A 14,253-nucleotide genomic window follows, 5' to 3' on the forward strand; every position below is an offset into this window, starting at 1 on the left:
AGTAGCAAACCACTCCAGTATCTTTGTCTAGAAAATGCCAAAAGGGGTCATAAAGAATTAGGAGGAAAAATGACTAAACAAGAACAAATTTAAATTAAAAGTCCTCTGTATAATTTTGTTTAATTCCATACTTTATTATTTAATATTTTTTTAGTTTTCAGCATTGATTTCCACAAGATTTTGAGTTACAAATTTTCTCCCCATTTCTACCCTCCCCCCACCCACTCCAAGATGGCATATATTCTGATTGCCCCATTCCCCAGTCAGCCCTCCCTTCTGTCACCTCACTCTTCATATAATTTTCATTTGCATAGTGGGTGGTCTTCTCAAAATTTTCCGTTTGCAATGGAACAATCCTAGACATATGAAGTTAATAAACAGCTGTAATTAGCCCAACCCAGGGCCTTTTTTTTTTAATGGAGATGCCCTTAAATCCAATCTGTTTTTCTATTCAGTTCCGTAATTCCATTCCCTAAATCTTTGACCCTAGGCTAAGCAGGGATTAAATTAGGACTCTGGGTTCTGATATTACCTGAAACACACAAGAGAAGGTTTTGGCTTTGGAAACCCTAAAAGATTGTTATAAAGGAGTTATAATCTGTGTCAGTAAAGGGAAGTATATTATGAAAAGTGGATCATATTATATCTATTCTATGGAAATGACTTGAGATTACTAATGTCAATATGGTCCTTATTACATAATTTAGTTGCTTCTTGAACAAATACACGACTATAGCAAGATAAGAATGGAAAGTTTAAGAAGGCTAAAGAATGCCACCTCAGGTAGAATCATTCAAGATCACAATGAGACAGAGAAACTGCCCCATCCCTATGTTCCGTGTTTTAGAGGGACTTTATGCCAACCAATGCCAGGCAGTGACTCAGGGAGATTATAAAAGGAGAAGCCTTTGCCATCTGATAACTAAAAATGAAACAAAACCAAAACAACTCAAACTTGGGCTTTTTCTTTAAGACCAGAACTATAAGTTCATCCATGTGTGAGACTCGCAGTGAGGAAAATCATTTCACCAAAACAGTTAGTAATGGTTCTTCTAGAATGGTTATTCTTAGAGCTTTGACTGGAGGCACTGAGCCAGTATGTATCAGAGGCGAGACTTAAAACTAGGCATTCCTGACTCTTAGCCCAGCTCTCTACCTATCATGCCACACTGCCTTTTTATAATCATAAAAATGAGTCCCTACCTTTCCCCACCACTATGAAGGCAAAGCTATTCACATACACACACACACACACACACACGCACGCACACGCACACGCACACGCACACACACACCGAAGTTGTTTTGTTGTTCTAATTTTTTTTTCTTTTTAAAGCTTCTCCTATTGTTCATATCTTCCTGAGTTCAAATCTGGCTTCAGACATCAGCTGTGTGACCCTGGGCAAGTCACTTAAATCTGTTTGCCTCAGTATCCTCATCTGTAAAATGAGCTGTAAAAGGAAATAGCAAGCCACTCCAGTATCTTTGCCAAGCAAACCCCCAATGGGGTCACGAAAAGTCAGACACGACTGAAAAATTACTTAACAACTCTTGTTCATATTAAATTGATTTCATTTCTGCGAAAACAGTCAGCATTTAGGGACCCATGGTATAGCTTGCCCTAGAAGCCTCACATCTCTCTTGGTGAGAGCACTGATTTCAGGTCCAGTTCTCAGGACTGGGACAGAATTAAAATTAATTTTATTGTATTTACTGTCCCACAAGGAGCTGGGGCTAGGGTAGGCAGTACGAACTAACTAGCCAACGAGCTCATATGGTAAAGAGCTTTGTGAACTCCAAAGCACTACTTAAGTATAAGCTATTGTTGAGGAAAAAATATAATAATAGTAATTGCTACTGGATAGTGGAATAGCTGAAAATTTGTAACTTACAGATCTTTAAGAATAAAATACAGATCTTCATTTTATGGAAATTATTTAGGTATAATTCTTAGAGACAGCAGGATGAACCAGATAACTGTCTCAAAGTCTTGATCAGCTCTGGAGTTTTGGGTTTTTTTTTATCCAGAACAAATATAAACATTTCAAATATGCAAAGAACAAGAGGCTTGTATATGAAACCATGAACTGCTAAATGCAGTTTTAAAAAGAAATATATTAAATTTTTCAAAGTCATAACAAAATTACTCTGTCTGCAGCCTCTTCTTACCTTAACAATTTTCTCACACCTTCTTGTGATCCAGGGACACTCTCTTTGCTGTTTCTCACACATAACACTTCATCCCCAGGCTCCAGGCACTTTCACTGGTTGTTTCTTCACGCCTGGAACTCTCTTCCTCCTCATCTGTGCCTCCTGGCTTCCCTGATTTCCTTTAAATGTCAGCCGAAGTCCTACCTTCTGCAAGAAGCCTTTCTCCATCCTTTTTAATCTTAGCACCTTTCCTCTGACATAATTTCCAAGTTGTCTTGTATAAATCTTGTTTGTACAAATTTGTTTATATATTATCACTGTCCTACCTTCCCCATTAGACTATGAGCTTCTTGATACAGATTGCCCTCCTAGCACAGAGTGAATGTAAATACTAAATAGTAGCTGTTTCTCTTTTTGGCCAGGAACCCTGAGGGTCTTCCCCTCTGAGTTTGATTTTTTTTTTGAGTTTTTGATTAAAGGGGCCATCCCTTAATTAATTTCCTGAAGAGGCCTATTCACTGAATGGCCTCTACCTCACTCACAGTGAGCACCTGAAAAGACCTTAGCCTAAAAGGACCAGGGTCTCCCAATGCATCCTGGGCCATCTCCAGTCATCCTGGTAAATATCAGGTCACTGGACCCAGATGACTCTGGAGGAGAAAGTGAGACTGGTGACCTTGCACAGACCTCCTTCACTTAAATCAAAGTCAACTGCAAGTCATGTCATCATTCCCCTGATGTCATGGTCCTCTTGGAAAATGGACAAACACAACAATGAGCTCCTTGAAAGCAAACACTGTTTTTTCCCCTGTGTTTGGATCCCTAATGCTTAGCACAGTGCCCAGCACATAGTAGGTGCTTAATAAATATTTATTCACTCAACTATAGTGACTCAACTATCCCTTTCTGAGCTTTTTGTCTTCGGTTCCTTTAAAAAAATGTTTTTGCTACCTTCTAACTCAGCATCTCCTGCCTGCAAATAGAAGCCTCTTCTTGTAACAAATATGCATAGTCTAGCAAAACAAAGCAGAACACTGGTGATGTCTGAGAAGACACATCTGATTCAGGGAAACATGGGAAGATTTGTATGAACTGATACAGATCGAAAGGAGCAGAATCAGGAGAAAAATCTATATGACAACCACAATAAGAATATAAAGGAAAATGGCTTAATAAATTGTTCTCTAAAAGTCAGAAGAGGCATTAGGTTTATTTATACAGTAGGTTGCTTTCTTAGTTCTAATAAGCACATGTATTTTGAGCCTCCATGCTGGTCTAGGCACTGTATTCAGTACTGATATAGAGACAGATAGATAAATACATACATTCATACACACATATATACACGATACATATATCTAGATATAAACACGTATATACATGTATGTATATGCTCAAGTCTATGTGCATACATGTGTACAAATACATGCATGTGTACATGCATACACAAAGATAAGTAAGAGTCGTCCTTGACCTCAAAAATCCTACTTATAAACCACTTAGAGAGAGAAGAGATAACTCTCTGAAAAGCAAAGTTCCCAGTCTAAGGAGACTGACTGTGTGATATAAAATAAAATTTATAACCCATTTTCTCCCTGGGACAAACATATCACCCTATGTTAAGAAATAGCAGTGGGAGAGAATCAAGGATGTGTGGTGTATCTAGTTCTCCATTTTCCCTGAATGCAAAAGGATAGAATTTTGGACTTAGAGTCAGGAAGATGGGTTCAAATTCTCTATCTGACATCACAAACAAGTCACTTATTCTCTCTTTACCTCAATTTTCTCATCTGCAAAATGGGCCTAATAGTATCTATATGATAGCCCTACCTCATCAGGTTGTTCCAGGGTGCCAATGAGACGACGTATGGAGAGCAAACCAGAAAAGTGCCCGATAAATATTGGCTATTAGTCTTTTCTTTACTAGTGGGTTTAGGAAAGATGGTCTCAGACAACCAAGTACCATTTAGTTGATTCTTGCCCTAATTCACCTTGAGTGCCATAACTCTGACAGGCTAATAGAATGAATACACTAATAGAATAATTCACTTGATAATCTGAAAGAATCAAATTTCACCCCCATCATATCTGAGAAGGTACAGAATCATAGAATCTGCATTGGAAGGGACCTCAGATTTCAACTAGTCATTCCCCGAATCTGAGCAAGAATTTCCCTGAAACTTCCCAGAAAAGTCATTATCAAGTCTTCACTTGAAGGCTTCCAGGAATGAGAAATTCAGTATCTCCCATGAGATGCCATTTTGCTTTTGAATACTTTCAGTTGTTAGGAAGTTCTTTCTGTGTGGAGCTGAAATCTGCCTTTCTCTCCTTGTACTACATTCATTTCTTAAGAAAGGGAAAAAATAACTATAGAAAAGTTTAGGAGAAAAGTGATGCTGAAATCATCACCAGGTTCTTGTGCACTGATATCCTTACTTCCAAAAAGACGAGAGGCTTTCTACATCTTGGCAAAGGCTATTTGGGCAAATTGGATTTCTGGAAACTTCATTTTATTTTCAAATATTCCTTGGTATGTGGTAAAGAATGTTTCTGCAGAAAGAACAAAACTATCAAAGCTGAATGCTGGGAAATTATAATGACCAAGCTTTGCCCCCAAAGAAGAAATATGAAAATATACCTCTCCCCTACTCTTTGCAGACCTGGGGGTATAAGGGTGTGAAATAATACAAATCACATCAGATGTTTTTGATGTTGGTTAGTTTTTCTGAATTTTTCCCCTCTTTTTTACTCTTTGTTATAAGCAGAGATGTGCTGGAGACTGCTCAAACCAGAGTGATTGTTAAATTTTAAGTGTATTCATTTACAACTCGGAAATTGGCAAAGCTACAATTCTGGACTTGGTTTGTTATTTTGTTGATTGTCTAGACTTAAGAAAGTGATGGATAAAGTGTTAATACTGTAGATTAAACTTCCTAAATGTGGCCTACATAAATTCCTCCCCCATCCCCCAACCTGTTGTTAAATATTTATCAGCACACCTCTGATCATAAGAGATTGGGCAGAGGGAAAGTAAGGGAGAGTGATAAATGTAGGTGATTGGAAAAACAAAAGGTGTCAAAATTTATTTTCAAAAATGAAAATCACTTCTTAAAGGGGAAACAAGACTATGTAGCACTGCTTGATTTGGGGGGAGAACTTGGGTCATTAGCTTAATCTCATCTTTTTCGAAGAAGACCAATGACATCAAGAGGCTGATGTCTTGAGTCGTGAATGAATTGAATTTAAGTGAGGCAGAGCTGTGCAAAGTGATCAGCCTCACTCTTTCCTCCAGAGTCATCAAAGCCCAGTGGCGAGACAAAGGTCAAGATGGCTCCAATGGTCCAGGATACAACGGGTGATTGGCCTTTCTAAATTAAGGTCTTTCTCAGTATTCATGGAAAAACTCTTGAATAGATGATATTCATTCAGGAAGTCACCTACTTGTTTAAATCATAATTAACCAGCATCATTTGTTAAGAGTCTTCGCTATTTTTCATGAGTAACCTAATTTTGCCTTCTTAATGTGTCTGTTTCTTGCCAGGTTTGGTCGTAAGCCGAGCCTCTTAATTACAATTCTCATAAGTGCTGTTTCGGGAGTACTCATGGTCCTTTCTCCAAGCTACACCTGGATTTTAATCTTCCGATTTATCCAAGGACTGGTCAGCAAGGCTGGGTGGTTAATGGGCTACATCCTGAGTAAGAATGCATGTGATTACAGCTGTGGGAGTAGGAAAAACATGGCCTTCAAAAATAAAACTTGAAGGGTGGGAGGGAGTGTTGGAAGAATCTAAAATGAAGAATGGTTATATCTTGATGGATCACAAAGAAAAAAAAGTCTCCCTAATTTCTAAATAATTGCTTTTTTCTTACCTGTAAGAAAAATCTTTTCTTCCAAGCCTTCTCAATCAATTTCTGCATTCTTTCTACAAAGAAAAAATTCCCAACACACTGAGGAGGTAAATGAGAGAAAAGATCATCACTCCTTAAGCTTGTCTTGATAAACATCCATTTTATTATTAAAGCCTTTTGGAATTTTTGTATTTGGTTTCCCAGAGTGTTACATTTGTGAAGAATTTAGCCTACTGTGCCCATTCAAAGAGAAAATAATAGGAAAACAGGAACCCCTGACTGTTATTCAACTCTGAACTAGAAGGCTATATTTGTAAATCTCTATATTTATTTGGCAGTGAGGGAAGTGGAGAGACTTGGACACTGGGGGGCAGATTCAAGTCCCACCTCTGACAAATAATGACTTTGTGACCACCTGAATACGTCAGAGAGGTTAAATACCTTTCTGAGTGCCCAGGCAACCCTCTTAAGACTATAAGTTGTAGAGAAGGTGCCAACCCACATTGGTAGATGGAGTTTCTCACTAGGTGCTCCTTACACCAATGAAATCACAAGTACAGTCCCTATATTTATTTCTCCATATAAAATATTCCCTGATAAACTCAATTATCCCTCAAATTACAGACAGAGGAACTGAGAACAACAGAATCCAAGATTACATAACCAGCTACTTGTAGTGCCAAGAATAGATACAATATTTTGTTCATTGTTGTTCAGTCATTTAGACATGTCTGACTCTTTGTGACTCCATGGACTATATTACTCCGCCCTTCTATCATTCAGTATTATACTGTGCCCTAAAAACCTGAATCATGTTTACTCTTTAATCAGCGCAAGAAAAGCTTAAATACTTGAATCCCCAAAGCAGCAACATTTTGATTCTTCCAGGAAAATCAAAAAAGGCACTGTTCCAACCTAAGAATTATGTGTTCTCAGAGAGAAAGCCAGCCAATTTATGAGAATTTACAGCTACTATTAAATTAGAAATTAAGTAAATTTATTTTAACATTAACTCTTGTGAATACCCCTTAACATTTCACCCCCCTTAGCTACATTAAAGTAGTTTCTGCATAGTACAAACTGAAACTGATTTTGGATATTACCTACATAATCTTATCAATACATTACAAACTGGAAGGATGAAGTTGGTTAATCCTCCTATGATGGCATGGGAAGTGTGTGTATGTGTGTATGTATGTATGTATGTATAGTATATATAGTGTATATGTGCATATACGTATAGTATATGTGTGGGTATGTATATATGTATAGTGTATATGTGTATGTATAAAGAATATGTGTGTGTGTATATATGTATAATATACATTGTATGTGTGTATATATGTATAGTATATATAGAGAGAGTGTGTGTATGTATTTGTATATATGTATATTGTATGTGTGTATATGTACATATGTGTATAGTGTATATATAGAGTGTATGTATGTGTGTGTATATGTATATTGTATGTGTGTATGTGTATATATGTATATAGTGTATATAGAGTGTTTGTGTATATCTGTATATATGTATGTGTGTGTGCATATACACACACATACACACATCTGATAATACTAATGATGAAAATTGTGCTGAGGAGATCTTGCAAGGTGAAGGGAAGGTAGTTTGTTTTTGGATATCATCCTTAATATTGAGGAGCCAGTAGTATAAACTTAGATTTTAAGTTCCCAAGTAAAGTTTCAAAATAATAAACCCCCTCTGCCTTCAATCCATCACTTTTTGGAAATACCCTTACCATGAATGTTGGGATGTTGAGAAACAGGGAACTCTCTCCTTTGAAGGAGAGTCACCACCACCATCATTCCTACTCCATCATTTATTTTTAAAGTCTCCCTATCTAATGGCCCATTCCCTATTACTTCTAAATATGCCCAAGACTCACCTATCCTGGAAAAAAAAACCCTCACATGATCCTTCCATCTTTGCTCTCTTTCTTTCTCTCTTCTGCCCTTTGTGGCTAAGCTCCTTGAAAAGGCCGTGTCCACTCTCTCTCCTCTGACTCTCTTTTTATCTCATTATACTCTACCTTCTGACCTTATCATTCCACCAAAACTGCTCTCTCCAAAGCAACTAATCACCTTAGCTGCCACATCCAATTGCCTTTTCTCAGTCCTGATTCTTCACCCCCTCTCAGCAGCCTTCTTCTCCTTGATACTCTCTAGGGGCACCCCTCTCTCCTGGTTCTCCTCCTACCTACCTGACTACTCCTTCCTAGTACCCCTTGCTGAATCCTTCTCCAGATCACAGACTTTAAGCCTAGGGATCCCTAGGGTTCTGGCCTGGGTCCTCTTCTCTTCTCCTCAATTCTACTTCTCTTGGTGACCTCATCGGCTCCCATAGATTTAAGTATCATCTCTATGTTGATGATTCCCACATCTACCTATCCTACCCCAACCTCCCTGCTCACCTTCAATCTCGTATCTCTGCCTTTCAGACATCTCAAACTAAATGTCCAATAGACATCTTAAACTCAACATGTCCAAAACAGAACCCATCTTTCCCCCAAGTCCTCAGCCCTGTCCCCCCTTCCCTGTTACAATCGAGGGTAACCTCATCCTCCCAATCCCTCAGGCTTGCCACCTAGATGTCCTGCCGACTCCTCACTATCTCTCAAAGCCCCTCCCCCCATAACTACCCCATTGACAAGGCCTGCCAATTTTTCCTTTGCATAGTTAAGTTTTCCTTCTCTCCTCCAGTACTGCCACCACTCTGATGCAGGTTTTCATCACCTCAAGCCTGGATTATTTCGATGACCCGCTGCTGGGTCTGCCTGCCTCAAGTCTACTGCACTTCAATCCATCCTCTATTCAGCCACCAAAATTATTTTCCTAAAGCACATGTCCAACTATGTCACCCCCTACTCAATTAACTCCAGTGAGTCCCTTCTGCCTCCAGAACCAAATATAAAATGCTCCTTTTGGCATTCAATGCCCTTCATAACCTAACCCCCTCCTATTTTCCACTCTTTTTGCAACTTACCCTCCCCTTCCTACTCTTCAGTTTAGTGATAATGACCTTCTGGCTATTCTATGAACAAAATGTGCCATCACTTGCTCCATTAACCTCCTCCCTCATCAACTCTGCCTATTGACCTCTCCGGCTTCCTGTAACTCTCAACTAAAATCCCATAGGAAGACTTTCCTACCCCCTTTTAATTCTAGTGCCTTTCCTCCCAATTATTTCCTAGTTAATCCTGTATATAGCTTGCTTTGTATATATTGTTTGCCCGTTGTCTCCCCCATTCGATTGTGAGTCCCTTGAGGGCAGGAACTGTCTTTACCTCTTTTTATATCCCCAGAATTTAGCACAGTGCCTGGCACATAGTAGGTGCTTAATAAATGTATATTGACTGACTGACTAGGATTCCCTACCACAAATAGAGACTTATGGAGGTGGTATATTAGTCACAAAAAATTAAAATTTCATTTGGGGGATAATCAGAAGTAATTTACAAAAACTTTAATAGTGGAATTTAATTTGGTTTGCAGATGGTTGTAACTTGAAATATATTAGAGTGACAAATCTCCAAATTAAAATTAGATTTTTAAAAACATTTCTGTGGCTTACTGAATATCTATCTGGAATATTAATTTCAGTTTGTTTTTTAGTTTTAAAACCACTATGCCTAATTCCACGTGTAGCATAGGATAGTAGATAGATAGCCAGCCTCCAATCCAAAAAGTACTATTTCTATCACATTCTGGCTATGTGACCTTGGGTAAGTCACATTCTGTCAGTACTAAATGACTGTCTAAGCCTAGAAGCTGTAGAGAAGGTTCTGACCTCATCTGCTAAGAGTTTCCTGATCTAAGAAGTTCCCTATAAATCAATGAAATCACAGGTCTCAGCTCTATCCCTACAGAAACATCAATCTGAACCCCATGGATTTAAAATTTTGATTCACTTAGACATGTATTTACCTCTATGGTATTTTTGAAGGAAAAAAAAAAGGAAGGGGCTGGGGGAGGTTTGCCAAATATAATCATGGTTAAAGAAACGCTCTACCAATCTAAAAGAACTACTTTTGAGTACTTGTTTAGATATAAAATATGCATATGCTATTTTTTTAACAGACCTGTGATTTTATTGCGGTAGAAGGAACTCCCAGTAAGAAAACTTCCTCTACCAGTGCAGGAGAGCTTTTGCTTTACAATTTATCAGCTTAGAGAGTTGCCTAGGGCAGAGATGTCAAATATAAGAGACAACAGAGCCTTGGGAACCCAGTGTAATTGGGAAATATTTAACAAAATAAATAAAAATACAATAGAACATAGCAAATGTTAACATGTGGTTTTCTAAGTAAATATGTGGCAGTTGAGTGGTCCCTTATTTCTATTTGGTTTTGATACAACAGGTATAGGGCCCCTGGGCCCTATATGACTGACACAGGGTCCCACAGTCAGTTCAATGTTAAACAGAGTGAACCCAAAAGTTTTGGACTCCAAGGCCAGCTCTATCCACTAGGCAACACCATCTTTTAATGCTCATTCTAAATTTCCTTATGTATTTAGACACAACCTTTTTTTCTTTAGCCTAGTTTAAGATATTGCAGATATGTAAAAGTAAGAAAATTAAATTTCTTTGCGAAATTTATTTTATATTCCAAACTTTTCACAAATTCTGACTGTCTTCTTGGAACCAGTTCATGGGAATTAGTGAAATGTTACCGGATTTAGTAGAACAAGGGTGTTGAAACTGGACAGGGGTGTTCTGGCTCTATGGGGATAGACAAATACTGTAGCGGGATGCCCAGCACATGTCCACCCCCATAGGCCAGAGCTCTAAAGGCCCAGCTCCATCATTCCCGTCATATTAGGAATAACCTAAACTCCAAAGAACTTCAAAGATTCAAGAGTCCCAAGTGATCTCATAAAGCTCTAAGAAAGGGAAAAATATGGAGGATATTTGGGGAGTTCTAGCTGTTTCATTATTTAAAGGCATCAATGACCCTTTGTCTCAAATCACCTTGGAAAATGGCCATTTGCTTTTGTTTTCCAGTCACTGAATTTGTCGGCCTGAAGTACCGGAAGACTGTGGGAATTTGTCTCCAAATGGCTTATACCGTGGGCCTCGTGATTCTGTCAGGGGTTGCTTATGCTCTGCCTTCCTGGAGATGGCTACAGCTCACAGTTTCCCTGCCCTACTTCTGTTTCTTGCTCTACTATTGGTAAGACCCTTTGGAAATGGAAAGGAGGTCATTTTCACATTTTTCTCTTATCGTATCTGGTCCTGAGCTCTGTACCAGGAATCATAAGGCTGGATTCTAATCCTGAGTTGCAGGAAGCCCCATTCCATGCTAGAAGACAAAGAGCATGCTGTTGGCTAATCATTTCCCTTGAACTATGTTCTTACGCAGTGATTAAAGAGTTAGGTGTCTTAAGGCCTGCATAGCCATAGTGGTTACTTTCAAGGGGGACTGAAAAATTGCTTCTAGCAACAGCAGCACAATGATGATTGTGAACACTTTAGAAAGACTCCCCCTCCCTCCTCTGACTGCTCAATTACCTCCCATATCTCTGCTTTTCCATCTAGCATGTAGAGTAGGGACTCTTGTGTTTTTTGTTTTTTAGTGGGGTTTTTTTGTTGTTGTTGTTGCAGGGGGAAGGCAGGGCAGTTGGGGTTAAGTCACTCATCCAAGGTCACAGCTAGTAAGTGTGTCAAGTGTCTGAGGTCGGATTTGAACTCAGTCCTCCTGACTCCAGGGCCAGCGCTCTACTCACTGCGCCACCTAGCTGCCCCTAGAGTAGGGATTCTTAACCTGTGATACACAGACTCCTACCCCCAAGGGTTTCCATGGATAGATTTCAGGGTGTTCATGAATTTGGATGAGAAAAAAAATACATTTTCATTTCCCTTTATTCATGAATTTTAAAGAAAGTATTCTGAGAAGAAAACTCCTCAAATATGTATATTTGGAGCACTACAGTGGAAAGAGCACAAAATTTTGAATCAGAGGACATAGGCTTCACCAGATTGCCAAAGGTGTCCATGACCCATATACAAAGAGGCATGCCCAAGTGTTATCTCTTGAGAATTTCTCGGAGACTCCAGGAGCATCAGATACTACTGGTTGTCCAGAGTAAATAAAGAAAGGAGATGGTAAGATCCTCAGCCTGGTTCAGGTTTAAAAAAAAAAAGGCATCTGGTCCCAACACAGGTCTTGATTTTCATATCAGCTCTCCTGCACATAGATGCCTAGCCTAACTTAGAATTTTCCACAATCATCGGACCCCAATGGTGCATAAAAGAAGACTCCTGATCATATAAAAAAAGTAGAAAAATCCAAGCATTCTTCTTAATTAAAGAAAAATTAAGCTGACCTCAGGAGTCATGAAGACATGAGTTCAAATCTCACAGTTGACACATACTTGGCTCTAAATAAATCACTTAAGTTCCCACTCCCCCGAAGCAATTGCCTAAGACCATAAATTGCCAATACTTATGGATCTGTATTTTTAATTACATGTTAATATTTTATTTCATAGACAAATAAAAACCAAAACCCCTGATTTTCCCAAAGAACTTATTTCACTTGATAGCTGATTATATAACTATTATTTCAAATTGCTTTTAAACTGAACCATTTCAGTGATATATCAACATGAATATATGCACATTGTCATCAATAAGCCAAAATGTTTTACAGAAAAAAAAAATTTAAAACAGGCCTTAGGTGCTAGGTTATTTTTGAGTCAATACTCTTAAAGGGATATAGTGCACATGCATTTCTTTAGTAATCAGTCTTCTGGGACACAATCATGCCTTCATGATATCTGGAGAGAGAAAAATAGTTCAGTATCTATACGCTCACAGAAATAAAATATTGATGCCGTTAGACATCTCTTTAGACATACAGTCAATTTATAAATCCCCTGGTCCAGTTTACCAAAAACATGAATGATCAGTGAAAACTGAGACAGATCATTGGAGGAAGTCTGGGGAGTTGTCAGAGGGAGGAAAATAGCACTGAAAGAAGAGATTAAAAAAAAAAGAGGGTAGTTCCTCCAGTTCTAAGTGACCAGTCATTGAAAATACATTCGCTTCTTAAAGGTACATATTAATTGTTCCATATCTTATCTGTTTTATTTGATTGATCCTTCAATTAAACAGCACCGAGCTACACTGAGCTGAAACTCGGGTTCCAGAAAAGCCACAACAGCCAAACAAAGCTACGTTTTTGGGTGTCTAGTACTAAGGCACACATCAGAAAGATATGTTCTTCATCTCTGTTGAATTACTCATGACATTCAGATCCTTTAGAATATCTTTCTGATTTGGGATCCTCTTCAAAATTTCCTCATGGAGTATTGGGGCTTTAATACTTTTCTTGGGGAGTTCTGGAAGAGAAAGGGCCTTGGTACCATCTATCTGAAGCACCTGTTTAGACTTCTCCTCTTCCTCTTCCAATTCACTCTCAAGAATCCGAATTTTATCCTGAAGGTTCTGAATGTTCTCATTTATTAATTCTGTGGCTTTCACTGCTTTTTCAGCTTCTTCCTGCAATAACGCCAGGTCTTCTTCATTGGCCTCAAGAGTCTCCATTTCCTTCAGACAGAGATTTGACACTTCCTTTAGACTGTTCCACTCTCCCAGAGAGACTTTATGGGTTTCACACAACTGAAGAAATCTTTCCTTTAAGCAGTTAAGATGAATTTGAGTGCTTTCCTTTTCTTTTACTTCAGCTCTCAAAATAGATTGTATCATAGAATCCATCATAGCCTCAAAATATTCTTTATTGTCTTTTGAAAGAGGTTGCCATGTTACTTTATTTTTGAGGGTTTTCTTTTTCATATTTACGTTTTTCCCAGTTTCTTGCAAAGGTTGTCCTGGATTCTCTGATTTTTTCTTCATTTGTTTGGTTGAATGTCTTACCTCTTTCTCTGACTCCTTAATATCTCCATTATCAATTTTCCTTTTTCCAGTTTTTTTTTTTTTTTGCACCATTGAGATTTGCTCTCCTGCTTTGACTTAGTTCCTGTTGTGTGCTTTACACCTGCTCTTCTAGGCATTGTGACTTATATGGAACAAATTAGTACTTTAAGATCTGGGGGCAATCCAATACTTCATTTCTGGATCTGTATTAATGGACGGAGTGTGGGTGTGCGCCTGTGCCCCACAAGTGCGCTCACCTGGAAGCTTCCTGATGAAATCACAGGACCAGGGAGTAATGACTTCAAATATCAGTGAAATAAGGGCATTTCCCTAAATTTTCTCAACCATATTTCACAGAG

At 38.5% G+C, this 14,253-nt stretch overlaps 2 protein-coding genes across 2 annotated transcripts in view; one reads left to right on the plus strand and one right to left on the minus strand.

Annotated features, from left to right (window-relative positions):
- SLC22A2 (solute carrier family 22 member 2) overlaps window positions 1-14,253 on the plus strand; it is a 49,486-nt gene that overhangs the window by 5,873 nt on the left and 29,360 nt on the right. The window contains exons 3-4 of the mRNA XM_036765767.1: window positions 5,693-5,847; window positions 11,021-11,189. Coding sequence (XP_036621662.1) covers window positions 5,693-5,847; window positions 11,021-11,189 — 324 coding nt within the window. The remainder of the gene's footprint in view (window positions 1-5,692; window positions 5,848-11,020; window positions 11,190-14,253) is intronic.
- Window positions 13,226-14,061, minus strand: LOC118856404 (centromere protein Q-like). The gene is given in 2 exon segments (XM_036766682.1): window positions 13,226-13,951; window positions 13,954-14,061. Coding segments are annotated over 2 exon segments (804 nt in total). The 5' UTR covers window positions 14,032-14,061.

The sequence above is a fragment of the Trichosurus vulpecula genome, chromosome 7, assembly GCF_011100635.1.
Source record: "Trichosurus vulpecula isolate mTriVul1 chromosome 7, mTriVul1.pri, whole genome shotgun sequence".
Taxonomy (NCBI): domain Eukaryota; kingdom Metazoa; phylum Chordata; class Mammalia; order Diprotodontia; family Phalangeridae; genus Trichosurus; species Trichosurus vulpecula.